At 38.5% G+C, this 25843-nt stretch overlaps 1 protein-coding gene across 5 annotated transcripts in view; it reads right to left on the reverse strand.

The window, feature by feature from the left end:
• The window catches only part of ESRP1 (epithelial splicing regulatory protein 1), a 57589-nt gene that overhangs the window by 14841 nt on the left and 16905 nt on the right, over positions 1 to 25843 (reverse strand). For 3 of the 5 annotated variants that reach the window (XM_043880195.1, XM_043880194.1, XM_043880192.1), the window contains exons 5-13: positions 23363 to 23461; positions 23136 to 23190; positions 21772 to 21882; positions 21513 to 21645; positions 21361 to 21403; positions 19008 to 19309; positions 15886 to 16104; positions 13032 to 13230; positions 10103 to 10271 (exon numbers count right to left, since the gene is read on the reverse strand). In XM_043880195.1, the coding sequence (XP_043736130.1) occupies positions 10103 to 10271; positions 13032 to 13230; positions 15886 to 16104; positions 19008 to 19309; positions 21361 to 21403; positions 21513 to 21645; positions 21772 to 21882; positions 23136 to 23190; positions 23363 to 23461 (1330 nt within the window). The remainder of the gene's footprint in view (positions 1 to 10102; positions 10272 to 13031; positions 13231 to 15885; positions 16105 to 19007; positions 19310 to 21360; positions 21404 to 21512; positions 21646 to 21771; positions 21883 to 23135; positions 23191 to 23362; positions 23462 to 25843) is intronic. The other 2 variants (XM_043880196.1, XM_043880193.1) reach the window with 1 other exon arrangement.

Consider the following 25843-nt stretch of genomic DNA (forward strand, 5'->3'; position numbering starts at 1 on the left):
CCACACAGCAGCATTCACTCAAAGCAGCAAGGTTACAAATATAAGATCAATGCACAAAATAAATCAATTACATTTCTGTATACTACAATAGGTCTTCCCTTGTGGCTCAGCTGGTAAAGAATCCACCTGCAATATGGGAGACCTGGGTTCGATCCCTGGGTTGGGAAGACGCCCTGGAGAAGGGAAAGGCTACCCACTCCAGTATTCTGGCCTGGAGAATTCCGTGGACTATTATATACAGTCTATGGGGTCGCAAAGAGTTGGACACAACTGATCGACTTTTACATACATACATACACTACAATGAACAACCCAAAAATGAAATAAGGAAAGCAATCATTCACAATAGCTTAAAAGAACAAAATATTACAAAAAAATGTGACAAAGGAAGAGCAAGACTTACACACTAAAAACTATGAAACATTGTTAAAAAATAGAAGTCATCTAGATAAATGGAAAGACAGTCCATGTTCATAAACAATTTAATTTTGTTAAAATGGCAACATTCTAAATTGCATAGATTTGATGCAATAGCTATCACATTCTTTTTCTCCCCCCAGACATCAACAAAACTGAAGCTAAAACATATATGGAATTACAAATGACCAAGAACAGCCAAACTTTCTTGAAAAAGAACAAAGTATTTTGAATTTCCCAGAAACTTTACTATAAAAGTACAGTAATTTTGGTGTGGTACTTCCATAATGGTAGGCAAAGATCAATGGAACAGAATTTGAGAGGCCAGAAATAAACCCTTATATTTATGGTCAATTTATTTGCTTGTTTGTTAGCCCATGGGATCCCAGTTCCCAAGCCAGGGATCGAACCCAGTCTCCCAGCAATGAAAGCATAGAGTCCAAACCATAGGACTCATGGAAGTCCCTGGTCAACTGATTTTTGACAAGAGTTCCAAGACAATTTGATGAGAAAATAAGTCTCTTCAGTAAATGGTGCTGAAAGTGAAATGTCCACATACAAAAGGGTGAATTTAGACTTCTACCTTACTCTGTATAAAAAACTAAATCAAGATAGATAATATACTTAAGTATAAGAGCTAACACTACAAAACTCTTAAAAGAGTATGTAGTAATACATTTTCATGACCTTGCATTCTATATGACAAAAGTATAAGTGGGAAAAGAAGAAATAGGTAAGTTGAACTGCATCAAAATTTAAAACTTATGAGGAATTACTCCCTAGTAGCTCAGATGGTAAAGAATATGCCTGCAGTGTAGGAGACTTCAGTTCGCTCCCTGAGTTGGGACGATCCCCTGGAGAAGGGAAAGGCTACCCACTCCAGTATTCTGGCCTGGAGAGTTCCATGGACATACCAAGGGGTCGCAAAGAGTCAGACACGACTGAGCAACTAACACTTTCTACTTTCACTTTTTTCTTCTGGTGATCCAATGGTTAGGAATCCCTGCTTTTACTATGTGGCACGGCCAAAAACAAAACCCACCAAAACTTAAAAACTTTTGTGCTTTAAAGAACATCATTAAGAAAATGAAAAGACAACCCACAGACTGGGAGAAAATATTTGTAAGTCATATTAGATGTCCTAGTTAGAATATATACAGAAACTTTACAACTAAAAAACAGTAAGAAAAATTGCTCAATTAAAAAGTGTGCAAAAAAAAGATGTGCAAAGGACTTCAATAAACCTTTCTCCAAAGAAAACATGTGAATGGCTAGTAAGCACATATAAAATTGCTCAAAATCAATAATTAAATAAATGTAACTTAAAACCATAATGAGACAGCAAATCCATACCCATGAAAATTAGTTAAAAGAGCTGAAAAGAATGTAAAGAAAGGAAAAATGCCAAAACATTGTTAATGGGAATATTAAGATGGTGAAGCCCCTTTGGAAAATAGTGGCTGTTTCTGAAAAGTTAAACATAAAGTTACCATATGACCCAGCAATTCTATTCCTACGTATATACCTAACTAAAGAAAGCTGAAAATCTAGGTCCACACAAAAACTTGAATGCAGATGTATATAGCATTATTGACAGAATAAACAAGTCCAAGTGTCTGACAGCTGATGATAAACTAAATGTTGTATACTCCTACAATGGAATATTGTTTAACCATAAAAAGGAATGAAAACTGTTGATCCATATTACAACGTGAATGAACCTCAAAAACAAGCTAAATCAAAGAAATTAGTCACGAAAGACCACAAATGGCGTTATTCTGTTTATATGAAACATCTCGACAGGCAAATCCATAGAAACAGAAAATAGAATAATAGTTATTTAGGGATAAGGAAGGGGCAAGTAAAGTGGGTAGAAGGGAAGTGAACTGGAGTTGCTACTAACGGACACCGTGGTTCTAGTGGTTACTGTAAAATTAAATTGTTAGAAGCACTTCCCTAGTGGTTCAGTGGTCAAGACTGTGTTTTCATTGCAGGGGGGGTGGATCAATCCCTTGGTTGGGAAACTTAAGATCCCAACACTCTGCAAAAAAAAAAAAAAAAATCTCAGATGGACATAGTACCAATAATGTAACCAGTACTCAAAAGCTGCAAAGATTCAAAAACTGATAGAACCACAAAGGAACCCAAGGGTTAGGGTCCAAATGAATGAGTCGACCTAGCACTGAACCCTGAGTTCCTACAGGGCATGGAAAGACTGTATCAACTAACAAGGAGACTGCCCTTGAACTGGTAAGAAACCCTGTTGCCTGACTAGCAAAAGACCTGAGGGGAGGTGAGACGAAATGAAGAGAAAAAGAAAACAGCATGGTGGGGGATGTTCTCCCCAAAGGTTTATTTTCAAAAGACTGCTACAGCATCACAGTTATGCAGACACTGCTGCTGAGACTCATTCAGCAAGTGACCCTGAGATCGTGTTAAGAAACTTCTGGAGCGAGGCTCACGAGGGAGGGGATATATGTATACTTGTGGCTGGATTCAAACACATGAGTTAAAAAGCTGAAGATCTCCATGCAAGTACTCCACGTTCTCTCTATGGATTTGAGTAATAACTCTCAATGCGGAGAAAAACTGGATTTCCCTGAGAAATTTATGACTTCCTTTCCTTTGAAATTATGAGTGTGCAATTCAAGTTTCCTCCTGCCCAAAGCCCATGACTGTTATGCCAATATTAATTGCCTAAGATTAATTTAATTGCCAGACTATTTAACATTTCCTATCTTATATTTTTATCAAGTCTTAATTAATATCACAATTTTTTTTTAAATACTCTGTATCATAATACATCACTGCAAATTCTTTTTCAGAACAGGGAAAGATATATGAAAACACTGAAAGCCAAGGTGTCTAACAACCAAGAAAACTAACTATATATTTTCAAAAACAGCTCTCATAATACAATACTCTTTCATTTAACAATTATAAATTACTAAACACTGGCAACACAGATAGCATTCCAAGGTAGAAGCAGTTATAGCATGACAAAGCAATGTGATGACTTGTCATATTTCTCTAGAGGACAGAGATCAAAAGCATTATCCACTTTATTAGAGAAAGAGGTTAAGGGAAAAGAAAATTAGAGGAGAGAACATACTCTTCTCTGAATGAGTCACAATACATCAACAACACATTAACACAGTAAACATCCTGAGAAGTCTTACAAAAAGAAATCTGGTTTCTACTTCCTTGCGAAATTACTGCAAAATTACTTTGTTTACCAGTTATTAACACCCCGTAAAGACCCTATATTTGGAAAGTGACTGGAGAAACGATGCTTTAATCCTAGCAAGTGTAAAGGCTGGAATCAACTTTCATTTGGAAATTTCTGAACTAACTTGTTCATCTGAAGGGAACAATCTCAAGAAGGCTGACTTTGCAACATTCTTTTGAGTTTAATACTGATGTAGATGGACTGGTTAGTACACGTGGATCCTCCATTTCTGTTAGCTCTTCTTAAAGGCTACAAGTCTCTCTTTCCAAGTGCATCTACCCCCTGGAGAAAGTTTAAGTAACCAACAAATACAAAAAATCTTTGGAAGAAATAAAGAAATCTGTTGAGAATCTATTTCACTAAAATAGTAACCAAATTTAGGTACTGTCAAAATTGTTTGGTAGCTAAATTTACTCCAATTATGTTAAAGATTGCAAAAATTTAAACCCCCTACTACATTTATCATATGTTCCAAATACATAGTAAAGTTACAGACTGCTTACTCAAAACAAGAATTGTCCCCACAAAGCTTCATTTTACATTTGAAAACCACATCCAACACCACAAATTATTTTAAAAGTAATCTTTTTGCTTGATTTAAAGCACAAAATGATAACTGATCTTAAATATTTTGAGAACAATGACATTTTAAATAGTATTTTGATGAAAAGCTATAGCTGAAGAAGCAAGCAAAACATACTGTGGTCCATGCTATGTTACAATTTCCAAAGAGGTACATTTACAAAAGCTATTATTTTGGAAACTACTTTTGGGTTTTCACTTTTTAAACACACCTTTTTCTTATTTTTGAATAGGAATTGAGGACAACATTGAAAGGCATAAATTTTTAAAAGGCAAGCAGGATGACTCCCATCACATTCTTTCCCCTCAAATCAGACCCTGTCTAGAAGCAATCCCATTCTAGTTTTGTGGTTTAATTATGGTTTATTTTTAACTTAAATAAACAAAATAAAAAACAAAATAAAAAGCATTACTCTATTATTAAATAAAATTCATAGACATGTGTCAGTTTTTCCTTTAAACCTACTTCAGTTCAATAAATATATACAAAGGAAATGCTTAAATAGGGTAACAATGGAGGCAAAAGAGGCCTATTTGGTTTACCAAGATGGGCATATGTGTTCTAGTCAAGGCTATCTGCTTTAACTAAAGTTATCAACACTTAGGGCTTCCCAGGTGGCACAGTAATAGAGAATCCGCCTGCCAATGCAGGAGACGCGAGAGATGTGGGTTCGAGCCCTGGGTCAGGAAGATCCCCTGGAGTAGGAAATGCAACCCACTCCAGGCTTCTTGCCTGGAGACTCCCATGGACAGCAGGGCTGAGAAGAGGCGAACCCAGCTGAGCAGGGGTGCAGCAACAGCACTGATGCTTCAGAGTAAGGCGCTTAAACATACACCGGGCACATAAATAGCCACACAGGAAAGAAATGACGTCTAGGTTTTTGTGCTTTAACGTGTCCTCGGTATGACGACACCAGATTGGCAAAATATTGAGTAATAGATATATTCCCAAACTGCTTGTTTGGAAATTTCTGTAATAGGTTTTTTTTAAAAGCTACGCTTGAAAATAACATTTTTAAGAAAAAGAATAGGGGGGAAAAAACCTTATATATTGAAATCAATTAAGTGTTTTGAGTAAAGTTTTTTTCTTGAAGTCTGTTGCACTTAATACTTTTCTACCATGTTAAAAAGAATTTTAAGTATATTTTAAATTCCCTGAGTTACTCATTATATAAGGTCTTTAGTAAACAACTATTTCTTCCATGAAACTACACTGAATTCTCAGGCACTTAGAGTATAGTCTATTGCCCACAACAGTTCTTGCTTATGTCATTTAGAAATGACATTCAAATTGGGAAAGAAAAAAAAAAGTTGTTTCCACCAACAGAAATTATCTGGTGCTTCTTCATTATTACATTGTCTGATATTGCATTAATATCACATTTTACAACATTCTAGTGTCATTTTACTGCATGCTGAGTTCCAGCTTGCATTTGTGACACTAAGTATTTGTTATAAAATAAAAAGAAAATTTTAAAACAATTTTTAAACAATTCTTTCTTTTTCTTGGTCCTATCAGAAAGCTTTCAGCAAGTAAATCTGGCTTCCCCAGTGACTCAGTGGAGAAGAATCCACCCGCCAAGCGGGAGACATGGCTCAGTCCCTGGGTCAGGAAGATCCCCTGGAGAAGGAAACGGCAACCCATTCCAGTGTTCTTTCCTGAGAAATCCCAGGGACAGAGGAGCCCTGTGGGCTACAGTCCATGGGGTCACAAACAGTTGGACACAACTTAGTGACTAAACAAGGTAAAGTGTATATAGAATGCTTCTTACTGCTTATTACATGGCGTGTGAACCTATACTTATCTCAATAAAACAAAGGAGACTGGAGCAAGTAAGTCAAGTGTTTCAAAACAGCAGATGCAAGCATCTCTCAGAGGGTTGGTACTCTTTTGGTTCAAGTGCAAAGAATTTCAGAAGAGAATACAAAAATGACATGACAAACCAAGCACTGCAGAATGTTTCACTTTTACTAAATTCATGTATTTAATGCTTGGGTAGAAAAGAGCTGATTTCACATAATGGTTATCCCAAGAAATAAAAGGATCCCCCATCCCACCCCCAACCTTTCTCGTGGGCATGCAAATAAAGCATTCCTCATTAAAAATGTCAAGCATACCCTTGCCCTCTACTTTGGTTCAAGGTGAAGATGTTATTACTTATATGTCCTACAAAAGGTGAGGCAATGGATATACATAAGACATTTATGCTAATCCATCTTTCTTTAAATTATATGACATTTAGCTGAAGACCTAGCATGTTTCTTACCTGTGCTTATAGCTCTGATGCAAAAGAGAACATTCTTTTCTAAGAAAAATGAGACGTCAGAACAAAAGGCAGGACTTTATGCAATGGGAGAGAAAAGGTATAATGGGAGAGAAGTTTTGAGTGATAAGCAGGGTAGGCATCAACATTTCTTCTGTATCCCAGGCTAAGCTCTGGCATACCGGGTACCTGAAACCTTCTTTCAAGTGGAGAAAGTAGAAAACCAATGTTCTTAAGCAGAAAATAGAACCACTTAGTTTTAATTTCACTAGCTCTTCAAGATGCTGTTGTCACAGCCATACATTTAGACTGCTAAAAACTCATCTAGTAATAAACAAAAAGCAATTCACTGATTCATTGCTTTTTTCCTTACACGTTCCTCAAATAATCCAAATCCTTATGGTGAGAGATGCTATCAATATATTCTCAGAGCAACACCCACTGGAAGATATACCAAGTAGGAGGAAATAAAATAAGAACAAATGCCCTCTAGCGGAAGGAGCCCTTTGAAGTCACTGACTTTGCACAGGGATGAATTCTGTCAGCTACCCTATGGCAGAAAGGGTTCATTTTTTTTGGGGGGGGGAGGGGGTTCATATTTTATTAATCCTAATATTCCAAATGTGCTGCACACAGAGGTACTGAATAACAGCTTGCCCAGATAAATTTAAAATTATAAACAAAAAAAATAAAAAATAAAATTATAAACAGGTAAAAATCAGTATCATTTTCTGAGGGGCCTGCTTTTAAGTTTGCAAAATATGTCAGCATCTTTAAAGTAATGAACACACACACACACACACACAAAAAGTAATGAACATATGACATTAATCTGAAGTCAGACAGACAGCTTTCACTTAAAAAGTGGAGGGACAAAAAAATAAAATAAAATAAAAAATGGAGAGACAATATCCTATGATAAACCGTAATGGAAAAGAATAAGAAAATGTGTATAGCTAATCACCTTGTACAGCAGAAATAAACACAATTTTGTAAATCAACTATACTTCAATAAAGTATTTTAAGTGGAGGGAATTTAAACTTATTTCTAATTTGAAAAGAGACAAACTCCAGACTTCCAATATCTTGTTTTAGCCTGAAGTATGCTATCTCCCATTTTCCTACACATCAGTAAATAAGCCAAAATATACTTTCAACATTTACATTACAGAGTCTCAAATGCCTTACAGTCAAGTGAGGTTAAAAATTAATGGTGTTCTCCCAAAACTATGAAATATTTTATGGCTTCTGGAATATTTTTTTAGATTATATCAGACTTTAAGTCTGGTTAACAGAACATTCCAATGTCTGAACACTTTGTGTGTATAATTCCCTAGAATGAGGGAAATGAAAATTCAAATAATGAAACATACTAGGAGTTATTTGGAAATACTAATTTAAATACAACACACAAGCATGATTTAAAAATCCCACTTTTGTGAAATTGTTCCATAGAAGTATTTAATGATCAGTATGAGGTTTAACAGAGAAAGATACAATTAGATGTCTATAAAAATAAAGGAATTTAAAAATTATGACATATTTTCATTCTTAGAAAGTTACATGAATGGGAAGTAACTTGTTAGTTATCATGGGGAGTTACAAGAGTGAGATACATTTACAGATATTCCTTAGGCAAGAAGTCAGTGACATACTGGCAAGTTGAAAAAACAAACCAAGTGTATGTTAGTATGTCACATTATTTATAAGCACACAGATGTGTATGTTCTCAAATTGATAATTGAGGTTACTTTTGGACTTAGAGTTGTGTAAAATCTGAATCTACTTTTACTCACTACCTCTATCCTCTTAGACTTAATAAGGAGGACATTACAAACTTTAAAACTACTAGTAGAAAAAAATTACAGGAACTATTAAGCCCTTAAATCAGTTTCTCTTACCTTTGGGGCTTTAGTTCCAGACTTAAGCTCCCAACTCACTGTGATGGGAAACTATTTCTAAGAGATTCCTTCTTTTAACAGTGTCCAGAGAGTAAGGCAATGATGGAATTGGATACTCTGCAAGTGTATTACAGGCACAAGAAACTGCCCCCGACACCCAGGGGCACAGAGCATTCCATTTCTGGCATTCTGATGGCATAAGAAAGGAAGACCAAGCTCTTTCTTATAACCAGAGCCGCTACCAGCAAGTGACTGTCACAGGGTCCAGAGAAGGTGACAGATTGGGACTGGAGTGGGTGCCTGACAGTCTCAACCAAGAACAATTACTCATGCTTCTGAGACTTTTCAAACATTCAAAAGCTGATGATTATCATGGCTTTCTCACTATTCTTCTTCCCCAACAGAATAAAGAACATTTTAAATATTTTCCACTTAAAAACCAAAATTAATGTTTTTAAAATTCCTATAAAAACAAATTTATTGGCTAGAAGCTTCACTGCTACCAAGATCTCAACACTCTTGCTCCCTGTGAGGAAACTGTAGATGGAGAGGGTACAGAAATACAGTGTGACAAGGAATTCCCTGGTGGTCCAGTGGTTAGGACTCCACACCTTATTGCAGGGGACTCAGGTTTGATCCCTAGTCAGGAAACTAAGATCCCGAAAGCCACGCAGCAAGGCCAAAAAAACTCCCCAGCCAAACAAGCAACAAAAATAAAAAACCAGTGTGACATAACTCTAGAGATCAGACAGGTAAGCCAAAACCTCACATGGACATTGGTGGATGTGTTCAAAACATCCACATTAAATAGCTTCAGAAGGAAAAAACAAGGCCCTCGTGTACTTTAAAAAATTTTTTGAGCAATATTGCTTGTGCCAAAGTAAAATTTTTATTTTAATAAAGTGAACTGATTAGTAACTAAACAAAGACTTACAAAAAAAATTTTTTTTTTTTTTTTAAATTGAGAATGAGAGGACATTATGTATCCAAGTTAGAATCACAGGCAATCAGACCCGGGAGGGATTCAGGGACTCCAGAAACATGGCTGATCCCATCACTGTGTAAGAACCAGAAAGGTTAAGTGAACTGCTGCAGGCAGAAGAGATGAGACTGATGAATTTCTCTCCATTATATCCTGTTGCCTCCAAGAAACAGGATACAACTTTTAGTTGAGATACAGAATACAACTTTTAGTTGAGAACAACTAAAAGTAATCAGATTTAAAATACGGAAGAACGTACTGAAAAATCTCATTCTGGACTTGTTAGTAAAGACTTAGAGGGGAAAGAATACAAGCCCTGTAAAATTTAAAACAGTCTTTCTCTCTTTTGGGCTGACATGAAAATTCTTAAAAATTAATTGCCCTCACCACAGATTTTCTCATTTTGTAATTCATTCACATGATACTGTCCCTCTTTTATAATGATTACTGGGCTAACTCACGAGCAGCCCTAAAACAGAAGGAAAAAAGGAAAGTTGTATACACAAGTAATCTAAAAGACTATGCTGTCAATAAGAGATGAATAAAAAAAATAAACATTCTGGTTGTCTTGAAACAACCTTCTTGGACAGAGATATATATGACCAGAAACTGCAGCCTGCATGCTAACCTGCCACGTGGCGGGCGACGCTCTGCTGCGGACCCAGGCAGCGGCCATCACGGGAGGCCTTAGCTCCTGCCCGTCACCTCCTCTCCCCCAGAGCCTCACCTGGGGTAGTAGGCCGTGTAGTTCATGAAGAGCTGGGTGCCCGCGGGGTAGTACGCCGTGGAGGGCTGCAGCGCTCGTGGGTTCAGGAGCACCGAGGGCTGGTAAATGGCAGCTTCAGTGGGAATAACTGCTGCAGGCGCTGGAAATGTGTAGGAGGGAGGGGACAGGCCTAAACAAACAGAGAGAGAGACCTTGAGATACATTAGTAACAGTGACACGGGCAAGCGCTGAAGCCACGAGCTCGCCCTTCCACACACACATTCGAAAGAGAGACCAGTTCCCTATACCGTCCCAAGCAACTGCCTTTTGATTACATAGATAATACCTACAAGCAATCTCAAATCTCACACACTTCATCTACCTAAAGAATGGTTCTTCGTTTGAACTTTGAAAAAAAAATCCAGTACCAAGTGGACTTTCAAGTCTTCTCAAAATTTCATGACACATGGTTTTTATCTTCCCTGCTCCTAAGTGTAAGATACCACAAACTAACTCTTTGAGGAAAGAAACATGTGACAGACTGACATTTCGTGTAACTTCAAACTAAAAGCTTTCTTTTTCCCCCCTTTGAGAGCTATACTGCCAGTCCATCTTGTTATCGACTCTACAGCACAGCATGAGGACAGTTATGGTAAAATATTATTCACCAGGACCATGTACTATGCCAAAGCAGAGACTTTGACAGAGTGAACTAACCTAAAAGAAGTAGATTATCTCTGTATTGTGCACACTTCAAGGCAACCCAGAAGATGGGTTTTCAAAACTAATCGACATCTTCAGACCAGTGCAAAAAAAGAAAAAAAGTCAGATTCCTTGAAAAAGAACCCTGAAGAAATAATATGTGCATGTCTTCCTGAGAGTCAGCTGATGAAAAGTGGATTCAGATTAAATTAGAAAGGACTGGATTTTCTGTCTTCTGGTGATGCAAAGTCTTTGAGGACAGCAACTCACTTAAGTCAGACCACGTGCTGGTCGCTAGCTCTAAGGTGTGGGATGAACACAGCTCTCCAGGACATCTGTGCCCGATAGGAGAGATGAGGAGAGGTGGCCTGAATGTGGGCTCCCAGACTTCAGTTTTCAAACCCAGGAGGCCCAGTGGGTAACATTTCACAGGAAAACCTCCTTCGTATCCATCAAAAACTGTTACATGTTAGATACCTGATGTGTAGATAGTTTTAAAATTATGATCTCTGGCCTGAAAAAGTCCAGAGAAAGGGCAAACAGAACTGAGGCACCTAAGTCATAAAGACAGGGTCACCTGAAGTAAGTTGGCAGAAAAAAATAAGTGCAGTAGAACAAGCATCCCTGAAGAGGGAAATGGCAACCCACCCCAGTATTCTTGCCTGGAGAATTTCCATGGACAGAGGAGCCTGGCAGGCTACAGTCCAAGGGGTCACAAGAATCAGACACGACTAAGCAACTAAACCACCAGAACAAGCATAATAGAAAATGCACAAATTGGTTCTGATTTTTTTAAATGAGCAAACTCTTCCATTAAAATGACAAACAGCTGAATTTTAATTAACATTTTTAGAAGGTAATAAAAATATGGAAGTTTTTATGTAAAACTGCATTTAAATTTTGAAAAATTATTATTTTAGGGTTTGTGATAGGGGGAAGAGAAATACAAGTCTTATGAAGCCTGTAATGACCATTTTTTCCACTAGGAAGAGAAAAATAAACAGGTATCACAGTAAAAGAACTGGGGTTATACATGATGGAGAAATTCCCTTATCTTACAATGCTTGATAGATTATCAGTAAAGGAAATTGTAAAAGTTACTGATATTATCAGTGGTTTATGGACAGGAAACACACAACAGATTGCATTAAGATATCCACTTGAGCCCAGTAAGAATGTTTTAAACATTATAGTCATTAGTGATCAACTCTTAGATATTCACCAACAGCAAGCAGCAGATAAATGGAATATTAGCATTTAGGAATTCCAAGGGCAATAAAGGATTAAGCCCTACCAAATGTTCTATGAATAATACTTTATCAAATAGGTTTATTGGTATGGATTCCTCTTTACTAGAAAGTGATGTCTTAATTCTCCACATTTTATTGGAATCAAGCACACCATCCAGTTCACTTTCTTAGTGATCTTTGGACTATACTTTGAGTGCTACATTCTTTAAACATACCCAACATACTTACTAAGAAAATGTCTTATTCAAAACTGAAAACTTTGTCACGAAATTGAAGTTTTGAACATCAGATCCCCAAATGTTTCTTAGTCGTGAACCAGAACTTGGTCTCCATGCTAAAGGGCTTATTCCTCTCAAACAGGATTCCAGATGGCTTGCACCCAGGTGCCAATGAGCAACAGCACGGCTTGATTTAAGCACTGATCCTGTGATCCAATGGTAACTTTGGCTAATTTATTTACGCATTTTAGTTTTTAACTAACTTGCTCATTCTAGATATCCTAGAGAGCGAGAGAGATGCTCTTCAGGTTATCCTTCCCCCCAAATACTTAATGCTCAAAAAATTAAAAATGCAAAATGGGCATCGAATCACCCTTTGCTTTAAAAAAGAAAGAAACCCACAATATGTTGCAGGAAAAAAACAAAAAGGATCTGTCATACTTATTTTACCTTTAAATGCGTATTAAAATATCTACATAGCCAGGTTGCCTCCCAGAGTCAGTGCTTATCTTGAGCACACTAAGCTTCAGAAATCAAGTGCTTATCACTGGAAAAGCAAGAATATAATTTGAAAGGAGGTATTTGTAGCATCTCTAATTATGGGTGTCCACAACCAAGGTCTTAAATGATTATCAGATACTACCAATTTCAGATGGGAAAGCCTTATGTAACCACCTCACCTGCCTTAGAAAGAACCAGGGGCACAGAAAGTTATGAAAGCAGCTGAAGCACCTACCAGCATATAGCGTAGAAGAGCGCCAAGACCCAAGAAAAACTTACATGGTAACTTACATGGCGGTGGGGATAAGCCATTTCGATTTAAAGTGCCCCCCATTAACACAAAGTTCATCTCCTCAGCTGAACACTGAAAGACTTCAACATATCTGTCCTTCATGGTTTTTTTATGACACTTCTGTGCAGCCATAAATGCTCTGTCCGCAGACTTCATCTGGATAAAGGCATCTCCTGACGGGCGGCCCTGAGCGCGTAAGGAAGAATAAAAACAAAAGGAGACTGTCTCCTTCAACAAGGAAGTGGTTGCTTACAAAACATGCACAGTGACAATCACCCATGGTACAGACATTTTAGCCACAAAATCTGGGTGACAGTAAGATCTACTGAAACCTGGCTTATGTTTCATCACCTAATCAACAGAATTGCCCACAAAACCTTGAAGAAATAAGTTTTGAGAGCTCATAGCTGAAAGCGATCCTTTTTGGGCTTTTAATAAACTAGAAATGGATTTATGGGTTTTTGAAAGGGTCTCCTTGTGACTGTGGTTTCAAAATACAGGATTGTACACTGGGTTTTTTCCCCCTTTCTGAAAAATCTGATTAAATCTCACTCAACTGAGAAAAGCTAGTCACAGAACCAGTATTAGAGCTTTACCCATCCTCCTACATGAAAATGAACCAACCAGTGTTCTCGATGGGCTCCCAAGTCTGCCCCTCACTGAGGTGTAACATCCCTCTTCCTCCTCCCTGAAGCCTACCTAGACTGGGGTGTGGCCTGCAGGCGGGGAAGGAGGAGAGGAGCTGGGATTGCAGAGCACGGTGAAGGCGGCGAGAGCTGGGGCACCAGCTGCGTGGGAGCCCTTCTCATCTCTCCCTTGGCATCTCCATTTTAAACCTTGGCCAACAGGTGCCTATAGACATCTCCTCTGTTACTAACAGCTTGCTAAAAATCCTACTTAAAACAAAGCTGGTGGATCTCTGCTACCCAGGACCAGAATGCCTTAGTCTTATTTAGCATAGATATTTTATGGGAGAGGAAAAAAAAAGATACAGCTGGCTTATAAGACTCCTTTTTTTATTTTATGGGTTTCTTGAAAGTCTCTAAGGGACTAGTTATGGCAAATGATTACCATGCAAGTTACCATCAGAGTTACCATACCAGGGAAATTAAGGACACCAGGGAAACCCAGTCCAAGATGGAAAACTAACATCTTCGAGGCAGCTAAGAGCTTATCCATCATCAAAGAAGCACTTCTCCCAGGTGCAATCACAGTAGGTCACAAGGGTCAATGAGAGGCAAATCTGTCCACGGTTGTTAATCAAAGAGTAATAATAGCCCCTAGATTACTAGAAATGGTGACTCAGAACCCAAACAATTCCCTGGTGATGCTGGCTTGTGGGGAATTTGATTCAAAAGGACTCCCATCAGTGAAGCATGCCGAGAGGAGTCCTAGCTGGATAAAAAGTCACACAGCTCAAAAGTGTTGTGAGAGTGAGCACGTGTGAGTGTGGAGCATCAACCAGGGACTCAGTATCTTCTGGTTCGCTATACCCAGTGGCGTGTAGTTTCCAGTGAGACAGGATTATGGTTATGAATGTGACCCATCTTCACAAGAAAACAGAAAGTGGGAAACTCGCAGTTTAGGAAAAGTGGGTATTTCTAATACAAACCTATATTCAGACTATAATGCACAGAAAACCTCTTTTCAAAAATTAATACAACTTGGCTTTTTAATAAACAGTTCCAAAATTTTAATTAGAATTACATGCTATATGGGTATTTAGAGTTCTGTCCTGCTTATGATAACACAACATACCGGCAAATTGCCCAGCAACTAATATAAATTAACTTTATTTAAAAGAGCAAGAGATACCAAGTTGAGACCTATTTTCAATATGCTTAGAATATATATTGCAAACTATAAGAATCTGGTTAGATTTTCACAGAGGATTCTCAACAACTAGGGCGCTAATGGTAAAGACCAGCCTGCCAAAGCAGGAGACGTAAGAGACACGGGTTTGACCTCTGGTTCGGGAAGATCCCCTGGAGAAGAGCATGGCAACTCGATCCAGTATTCCTGACTGGAGAATCCCATGGACAGAGGAACCTGGAGGGCTGACGTCCGGTGGGTTACAAAGAGTCGGACACGACTGAAATGACTTGGCACGCACACAAATACACTAATACATTTGAATGTCTTTTATGATCACATACTGTTCCAAGTGGTATAGATACAAGTTCTATCTGAGTTTGCACTCTACTAAAATGTGATTTGATAGCTACATGAAATAAGCCATTTCTAAATCATCTATGGACACAAAATACTTGGGAGCACAGACATGCTCATTGCTTTTAAATGTTGTCTATGATGGCTTTCTCACTCCAGCAGAATTCAGCAGTTGCAGTAGTAAAATGCTGATAACGTCTTTTTCTCCGACCTGATGCTATTGATGACTTGGTGGATGTATGTGATAATGGAATCTACTAAAATGTGATTTGATAGCTACATGAAATAAGCCATTTCTAAATCATCTATGGACACAAAATACTTGGGAGCACAGACATGCTCATTGCTTTTAAATGTTGTCTATGATGGCTTTCTCACTCCAGCAGAATTCAGCAGTTGCAGTAGTAAAATGCTGATAACGTCTTTTTCTCCGACCTGATGCTATTGATGACTTGGTGGATGTATGTGATAATGGAATCAGAGCTGAATCTGACTTACTGCACCAACTCCAGCATTCTTTCTGGAGCTCATCTTAGAAGATCTCTTGCATTTATAGTTAAATTGTTCCTGCAAAGCTTACTATACAAACGGATGAACACTTGTTACTTGTTTACTGAGGAGTGTCTTTAAAAAGCAGCAGCAGATCAGTTTCCCAGTAAGTGGTTTTCTTACCTGGTGATTCAGTACCATGTGGACCCCATGAGTTCGGATATCGGTGGAAAACTCCCCCAGGAAGTCAAGGATATCCTCAATTGTGGCCGCATAGGGAAGACCTCGAAGGCGTATACAGTCTCTAACGTTTGTAGGGGGCACAAACTGCTGAGGTAGTACTGGAATAATGGGAGGGGTTGGAAGTGGAATGAGAGGAGCCGAGGAGAATCGATTCAGCACCTGTGCTCAAAGCAAAACAGAAGTGATTTAGAGCTTCGCTACTGCAATGCTGCCTGCAGGCCAGGGCTGGCGTCCCTGGGGAACGGCTAGACCTGCATCCTCTCAGCTCCACCCCGACCCAGTCCAGATGAGTCTTCAGTTTAACAAGATCCCTGGGTGATCAACCAGCATAATAAAGTTTGAGAAGCACTCATGCAGAAAGTCTTTCATGCTTTTCAGCTGTGAGAGCATGAACCCACTTTTATTAGAGGCATTGTGAGGTATACGCCACACACAACACAATGAACTTAGATTAAGGACTTATTGACCTGGACAAATGCATCACTATCTGCTTTGAGAAAGTACTCAAGTCTGCTGCTTTTCAGGACATATTGTTAAAAATGTGGACTTATGGACAACCTATTAGATTTTATTTCATTAAATAGTGCTTCTCTCAATATTATCTTCACATTCCACCTCCAAACTCAAGAAATATAAAGAAAATGACACAGTAAAGGAACCACAGGTCAAATAGTGACTCTCAATTATATTAAAATATGTCACATTTATAATGATATATAAAGCAGAATTCCTGGATAACATAAACCTGAAAAGAAAAATCCATTAGTGAAAATAAAAATCAATTTCCATGTGAATTTGAGACAGTGGCAAAAAACAGGATCCTATCTTTTAAATTTACGGAATTCAGCTCTCTTGAGAATGGATAGAGGTCAGGTACATTTTGGAATGGAGAAAGAATTGCTCCCAGGCAAAACTCATGTTACACGGTTGTTGTCTACTTCTGTTGTAGTTTAGAGTACGGCTATTAGTTGATAATACGAGGAGGTCCTTGTGCAAATGCCATGTGTGGAATCCCCAGGATTTCTGAACCATTTACCACTGTAACCTTTATCAGCTCATGTGGTGGTGGTCTATTCACTAAGTCGTTCCCGACTCTTGGGACCCCAAGGACTGTAGCCTACCAGGCTCCTCTGCCCATGAGATTCTCCAGGCAAGAATACTGGAGTGGGTTGCCATTTCCCTCTCCAGGGGATCTTCCCAACCCGGGAATCCAACCCAGGTCCCCTGCATTGCAGGCAGATTCTTTACCGACTGAGCTATGAGGGAAGGCCAACTAGTTAACAGCTCGTAACTAAAAATATAAGACAATCCATAAATTCCCCCCAAACTGCCCTAACTTCCTCACTCACAGCCTGTCCAATTGCTAGGTGAATAAGAGGTGACAACGATAAAAAGTAAACACAACACAGCCAAAGAGAAAGCAAGACTTTGAGAAAATACACAAACAATCCAGACACAGTACAAAGATCAGGGGAAAGAACATGAATAGAAAACAAATGCAGTTATAAACAAACTTGGGACAGGAAATGATCTAGCACCTACAGTACCTGCCAAATAGAAGGTGAGTAAAAAGTTCCTGAGTTAAGTGATTATTAGTAACAAAGACAGCGGAAAGTCTAAGACTACTTCAGTGCTTATTAAATAAATTATTAGAGGTGGGAGGCAGGAAAGGGAAAACTCCCCCTTACACTCAAACCACCTACGGCAGAGTCATAGAGACAGCGTACTCTACATCCAAGCCAATAAATACACAAAGCCAATAAATACACAGCAGCCAAGGCTCTGGGGTAATACATTCTAGGGAATGATTTCCATGAAACAGGTCTTTTGAATTAAAGATCTAAAATAAAGATTTCACCCCCCACCTCTAGTTTGGGAAGGATGTTTTAAGCCTTAAGCATGCTCAGCATATTTTAGAGATTCAGAATTTATGATACTCGCTTTCAACAAGTACAGAATTGTTTATACTACAAGTATGCTCATAGTTTAAGATTCAAGAGCACCAGTACAATAGAACACAGAATAAATGTAGCATTTCATTTACATTTATTTGAGGCATAAAAATCAATCTGATATTATAGCAGGTGATGGTTCTATTTAACTTTGGAGAATTATTTTAAATCATTACAATGGGCTTTGCAGAAGCTAAACAAAATCATTCTAGGAACTCACTGAAATAACGATAGAGTCAGTGTCTGAACTGCTTGCAAAAAAGACCAAAGAAAATCACTGAAATAACTATATCCTACTATCGAATCAAGTAGAGTAAGTTGAAGAGCCATGTGAAACAGTCTATAATAATCGCAGGTGGAAGCTAACTAATCCCTGAAGTGAAATGATCAGCTTGTAAGTCAAGAAGAACAGCTGAAAGGCTTGAGACCCTAGAGATGGTTTTATGCTTGGATCTTGGCATGTTTTCAGGAATTGACATCCGCGTCTCAAAAAGAGTGCTCAATTCTGAAAGGGATGAACAGCAGCAGGACAAAAGGTCACTTTGCACTCTCCCAGCAGTATGAAACTGATCAAGCCTTTGGGGAAATATATTTGGCAAGACATTAAAACCCTATATCCCTGTATCCAGTTCTAAAGAAATCAATCAGAAACTGACCGTTTTATTAGCACGTTAAACAAGAAATTTCTACTGATAGCAAAAAAAGAAAAAAAAAAAAACCCCGGCACAGTAGACTTTCTAAATGAATTATATGCTGCTGTTAGACATAGAATTAAAGATTGACTTTTTTTCTGTGTGTACATTAAGATAATAGTGGCTCTCATTTAGTTACAGATTAAGATTTTTTTCACGTGCTTATACTTTCTGTAATGTCCAAATTTTATTTCCAAGTTTTATTTTAGCACACTGTAGGATCAGAAATAATGAATAGGAACTATATTCAATATGTTGTAATACCTTATAATGGAAAAAATCTGAAAAAGAATATACATATATATATATAACTGAATTGCTTTGCTATATACCTAAAACATTGCAAACGAACTATATTTTAATTAAAAAATAAATTAGTTAAACAAAAAGAGGATAGAAATAACGCAAAGCCACCAACCTGCTGAACTTCAGCTGCTGTGCTCCTGAAGAGTTCGATGTATCTTTTACCCAACAGGTCTTTATGCTTCCTCAGTGCATTCTGGGCGTATTCCTCGCAAGCAAAGAGGACAAAAGCATCCCCCGTGGGCCTACCATCTGGGTAGGTAACAAAGAGGATGCCTTCCTTCCCCCCAGTGATGGGGCAATGCTGTCCAAAGAAGGCCACCACTTCATCAGCCGTGGCCGTGAAGGGGAGACCCCGCATGCGGACAATGACTTGGTTTTCCTTGGAGAGAAACTGGGCCACCTCATTGGATGTACCTGGGAACACCAACAGCAGGAGGCACAGGGAGAAACGGTTAAGACATCAACTCCACCAAAATTAAAAGGGTGAGATCTTTGGCAATGTCCTGAATTTATAATTAAGACCTGCACTACCAAATGAATTCATGGTAATATCCCAGGAATCAGAACTCTCTTCCAACTAATTTGCAACTTCCACCCTACCATTTTCATAAAATACCTCTCTTAATTTAGGAAAGCAGCCATACAGTTAAATCATGGACTAACAATCACATTCTTGGAGGAAAAGCAACTAGTCATAATGGTTAAGGGCACAGATCCTGAAGCTAGAATGCCTGGGTGCAACTGTGGCTCTTTATCATTTTCCAGGCTGTGATCTCAGTCAAGTTTAATCTCTGTACCTCAGTTTGCTCATCTGTAAAATGGGAGTAAAATTACCTACCTCATAAATTATGAGAATAAGTGATTACACACAAAGCACTTAGTGATTTTTGTTATTATTTTCCTAATTATTTTTTATTAGGAAAGGTCCAAACATACTCAAGTAGAGAGGATAATGAACATATTTGGCAGCTAGTTTCAGCATTTATCAATACTCTGCTGAACATGAAGCATTTTGTCCAGTGCTGCCTTGCAGCAAATACTCAAACACTTGGTCAACTTTGCCACCTGTGATGTACAATGTTATCTACCATGGAACCTCAAGACCGTAGCACTTCAAAATATACTTTATCCCCAGTGAATATCAAACATCGGAAACCCTATTAAACTTGAAGTTTTGAATTTGGAAGCCTTGGTTCATTTCAAGAAATAAGTGCAAGAAATATACCAGCAGATTGTATTAACAGAATGTTGTTACTACAAGTTTTACAGTTGTAAAGATTTTTATAAGAGATAAATAATAAAATGATAATGAAGGGGTATAAAAGTTCTCTGTATTTAAGTGAAAGCCGCCTTGGCATATTTTGGCAATATGTGTCAAAAACGCCTTAAGATGTCCATATTCTTTGATCTAGTTATCTCGTTTTTAGGAATTTATCCTAATGAGTGGCACATACAGAGATACAAAAGTATTCACTGCAACATATAGAGTGAAAAGTTGGGCAATTGGAGCTTGTTTCCAACATGATTGTTTTTATAAAAAATTATGGTAAATTGCATGTGTGTGCTAAAGTGAAAGTGAAGTCGCTCGGTTGTGTCCAACTCGTAGCGACCCCATGGACTGCAGCCTACCAGGCTTCTCTGTCCATGAGATTTTCTGGGCAAGAGTACTGGAGTTGGTTGCCATTTCCTTCTCCAGGGGATCTTCCTGACCCAGAGATCAAACCCTCATCTCGTGCCTCTCCTTATTGGCAGGTGGATTCTTTACCACTAGCGCCACCTGAGAAGCCCAGCAATGAGCACTGAGGAAAACTGAGATATTTAAGAAGATATTCACAATATACTAAAAGGAGAAAGGAAATTAAAGCAATATGAGGAAAGAAAAACATCTGTTGGACAAACCACAGTTGACATTTTTTATGCATCTGTTATTTTTAAAGTTACAAATCACTCTAGAATTAGATAAAGACTTCCTATTCCTACTTCTTTTTGACCATACTACTTCAAACATCACACATTCTAAAATACTAGAAGCCAGAAAGCTACCATGTTCCTGGCCACTAATGAGTTATGAAGTTGAGAGAAAAATTAGAAGCAGATATGCAACGATTCCAGGTATTTAGGTATGTCCGTTTTGGCTGTTTGAAAGTTTTCAGACTATTTAATTTCTTTCATCAACTACTCTTTCCCTTTATACATGACTTTACATGTACCCTTTGGCCTTTGTATACAAGTATCTTTAATTGCTATTTAACTACAGTTGGTTGACTTAAGCCTTAGGACAAGTGTTACACAGTACACGACCTGATACCACTGGATATTTCTTCCACCTGTCAAAAGAATAAAAGTCAATTCCTATGTTTCATTGGGAGTAAAAAAACATTCATGAGGGTATTTATCTGCTTTTGGTATAGAAGTAAAATTTTAGATCCTTCTCAATATAGCCACATTGTATGGAAGGTACTCACCCCCAGCAATTTTAAGAAAATCTTCACCGGTTGCTTTGTAAACCTAAGGAAAGACAAAGGGAAATGAAATGCAGTTTCTGAACCTTCTGATGTGCACCCTCGTGCAGGACGCCAGGCTTGTCAGGACGTCGCCAGGCAGGGCGAGCACCTACCTCGATGTACCGGCTCCCCATGTGATGCTTGTGTCTCTGCAGAGCTAGGTCTCTGTGCTCCTCGCTCACAAACCTAACCAGGGCTTCTCCGTTCCTCCGCCCCTGGGCATTCAGACAAAGTGCGGCACCGCCCCTTTGAAAAATAACCGAACAGAAAACAATGGGGGAGACAAATAACAGTAAGGAGGGAAAAAATGACACAACATCTATGTATCCCCTTTGGGACTGTTAAGTCAAATAGAGATTAAGGAAAACCAACTTGGCAATGTTGAGTCCTTTGAAGAATCTTGCAATATCTTGATCCGAAGACTGCCATGGTAAACCTCGTGCCCTGACCACCGTGTTGTCATCGATAAGTTCCATCTTGCTGCTGTGGATCAAGCGAAACTTCAGCTTATGTGATTAATGCTACGCAGTCTGACCTGTTACCCCCTCCTAAGACAACTGGCCTATTTGCACTTGAGCTATTCTTCATTTGGATTTCAGACAGACTTGTCATACTGCCCAGTGTACTTCGTAACTTCAAAAATTCTGTGGGTATATAGTTCAAAGTATTCTTTAGGTGGGTAACTAACTATACAAAGGCAACTGCCTATGCAAGTTCAGCACAGCTTGCTCACCCAGCAAACCACCTATCAGCTAAGCTGCTGCTTCCTTGCTTTCACAAGAACCCAAGATCAATTCATAGGAAGAAAAATCCTCCCAGCCTGATGGCCTGTAAGTTCCTAGAGCTGAGAAGGGTAGGTTTAAACTCATTCTCTGATCTGGCCAGTACACCAGTGGGGTTTAGATCCAGCTTGACCGCAAAAACTTAAGATGCCCATAAAGTTGGTAATTAACCCACATCAGTAATGCGTGCACGTGGTCAGAAGTCTGCCATTAAAATATCTCCCCTATCAAACAGGGAGGCATCACAGAGTGTTTATGGAAATGCTTGGGAGTTCCCACACCTTAATGAGTCATTTGTAAATCACCTATTCTATATTTTGACATCTTTTGATGTTCTATTCCTCCCATATTTTTATTTTCAGTACTCTGAGGACATTTTCTTAATGAGTCACTTTTCCCACAACTAAATAGGCCTCAGTGTCTCTCTAATGGGCAAAGATGTCAGAAGTTTCTGTTCACTTCAGGCACCAAGTAATCTCATGCAAGCCACTGCAGTGATGTACAAACAGGTCTACCTGTGATCATAAACAGAGATACCACCATCTCATATTTCTCCCCAGTTATTTCCTATGCTTCAAAGTAGGACCTGATAGAACATACTTAAAATTATCTCCGTAAAAACCTTGTGAACTCTTTTAAGCCCTGTGATTTTTCCCCCTTGGAAGTTTTCCAGCGAGGATGGACAGTTCAGAGAGGCTAAAATCAAAATCACAGATAGGAACACAAGATGTCCCTAAGGTCATAGTGACTAAGGATACAAATATTTCATTAAATGTTAATTCCAACATCCAAGCTCACTTTAAATCACAATCTCCTTTAATGAATGACATACTAGTAAAAAAAATGGATAGCCAAAAGGGTCAGTAAAATCACTAAATATAAGGGGAGTTAAATACCACAATATGAATAAAAACACATTGAAAGACTCAAATGGAGTAGTATGCAAGTACTTACCAAGTGCCACTTTCAAATTTGTAATTTACTCTCTCAGGATCTGAAAACCTGTGATCTAAAACGAGAACATACAAGTCATCCTTTTAGCTGGGAAGAAAGCTGTGAGTGGGTGTGGGTGTGGGTGTGGGTGTGGGTGGGGTGGGGCAGAACGGGACTCAGCAGCTTAGGAGACGGAAAGTGGATGGGATCAGATTCTAGGTCTCCACTGTTATAACACCAGTACTTACTGTAAGGGTCTGAAATCATTGCTAAGATTATATTTCCCATATCTTCAACTTGAGATGCTCCATACCGGGAGGCTGAACTATTCTTCTCAAAATTTAAACCTGGGAAATTAAGTTGAGGAAATATTTTGGGGAGGTAAAATGAGCTTGCTTTTAACCCCAAATTAAACTGTCATGGAGCCAAGAAGAAGTCAAGTAAAATGCATCTAGACTGGAAATTCTTTGAACTCTCAGAACAGTTGCTTCCCATCAGTCTGGATTTTACCCACAGTTCCTGAAGTATCCAATTGCCCCTTTGGACTGAGATGGCCAAATCAATCCTGTCCTGAGGAATAATACCAGGAATAAAATGTTTATTGAGGGGTAGCAAATGCATGAATAATAAGCACTTTACTGTCAAACCATGAAGTATACAGTGAAATTAACAGAATCCCTACCTTACCTTCACAGCACACGCAGGCAACGACCGTGCTGACCTAAAGATATAGTTATATCTACCAAAATCTCAAGGTATTAAATGGCTTTAAGCCTAATGTTCAAAAACTTTTCGGAATAGATAACATTGTATCTCTGATATTATTTTTATCCTGAACTCCTTTTTACAAGATTTTTGGAGTCCCATGACCCAGTTATCTTGGATGGCAACAAATGCTTGTCTTTTCAGAGTAGATGTATAGAAACAACTCAAGTACTCAGGGCCAACAGTGACCAATGTGACTTCTGATCAAGTGAGTACACTGTCTGGATAAGCCATGAAACATGGCTTTTAAGAAATGCTGGGCTCAAGTTGTGTTGAGGGTGCAACCAAAAGAGGTTTCTGCCAGGTTTTATCAATTTGCAGTCTAAAGCATGTGACTTTGTCAAAATAGTCACCTTAGAAAGCCAACAGTCATTAAAATGGTTCATTTCTTTATTTTCAAGCTTCAGTGCTATAGTCACTTTGTCATAAATTCATTTTGTTATAAGTTTTATAGTGTAGTACAATGCACATAACAAATAATACAATAGGACTACCTTTTCTTGAGTTTAAAATGTAAACAGCCATTTGCATGGTGGTTGTTAAAATGTTTGCCTCATTTTATAAAAATGTTTTGTGATTGGTATTTTGTAATATGGGTAAAAAATGAAGACAAATATTAATAAAAGTAGGTAACATTTAACTGCAAATAAAGAGGATACAACGTAAAAACAACTCAGAGATCTCTTTCCCACCAAGAATTATAGCCAGTCTTCTGAATGAGTAATATTCTTTTCTATTCTCAATTCAAAATCCCTTTCTATTTCATACCCATTGGCTTCCTCTTTCCCTTCTCCAATAAACAGACATTGCATTGCTTTCCCCCACGCTAGGCAAATTTATTTTTCTGTTGTCCTTCAACCAGTTCCATTTCTCTGTAGTTAAATATACTACATGTAGAAAGGCAGCCATATGTTCCTTGGCAAATTACTTAACCCCACTAAACTTCATGCTATTTGTAAAGCCAAAGCTGTGATCATCTTTACCTTCCTGGACTTTTGTGAAGATTAAATGAGATAAAACAAGCTGAGGACACAAAGCAGGCATTTAATACCTGAAGCTCCCTGCTTTTAGGTGACCAACTTTCATAACCCATGATAAGGACACTTTAAGAGGGTCACATTTATGACTAAAAAGAAATCTGAGCTCACCAGATGCCTATTTGCATACTCATAGGATAATCATCAAGCTAAAATGGTGGATAATTTCTGCATTCCCCCTGTAGCCTCACCCTTTACATTAATCACCAAGTGAAGAAATAAATGTGCTGCCCACTGAGGGATTAGAAAATCAATCCCAGGAGATGTTCAAGCAACCGAGTAATGACCGCTGACCGGGGTCATTAAAATGATTGTCCTTGGTCAATCTATGACAAAGGAGGCAAGACTACACAATGTTGGAAACAGTCTCTTCAACAGATGGTGCTGGGAAAACTGGACAACTACTCGTAAAAAAAAAAATGAAATTATATCATTCTTTAACACGATACATAAAAAGAAGCCCAAAATGGATTAATGACCTAAATATAAGACCAGACACAATAAAACTCTTAGAGGAAAACATTGGCAGAACACTTTCTGACATAAACTGCAGCAGTATCTTTTTTCAACCCATCTACCAGAATAATGGAAATAAAAACAAAAGTAAACAAATGGGACCTGCTGCTGCTAAGTCGCTTCAGTCATGTCCGACTCTCTAGACGGCAGCCCACCAGGCTCTCCCGTCCCTGGAATTCTCCAGGCAAGAACACTGGAGTGGGTTGCCATTTCCTTCTCCAATGCATGAAAGTGAAAAGTGAAAGTGAAGTTGCTCAGTCGTGTGTGACTCTTCGCAACCCCATAGACTGCAGCCCACCAGGCTCCTCCGTCCATGGGATTTTCCAGGCAAGAGTACTGGAGTGGGGTGCCATTGCCTTCTCCGCAAATGGGACCTACTTCAACTCAAAAGCTTTTGCACAGCAAAAGAAA

The sequence above is a fragment of the Cervus elaphus genome, chromosome 21, assembly GCF_910594005.1.
Source record: "Cervus elaphus chromosome 21, mCerEla1.1, whole genome shotgun sequence".
In the NCBI taxonomy this organism is placed as follows: Eukaryota; Metazoa; Chordata; class Mammalia; order Artiodactyla; family Cervidae; genus Cervus; species Cervus elaphus.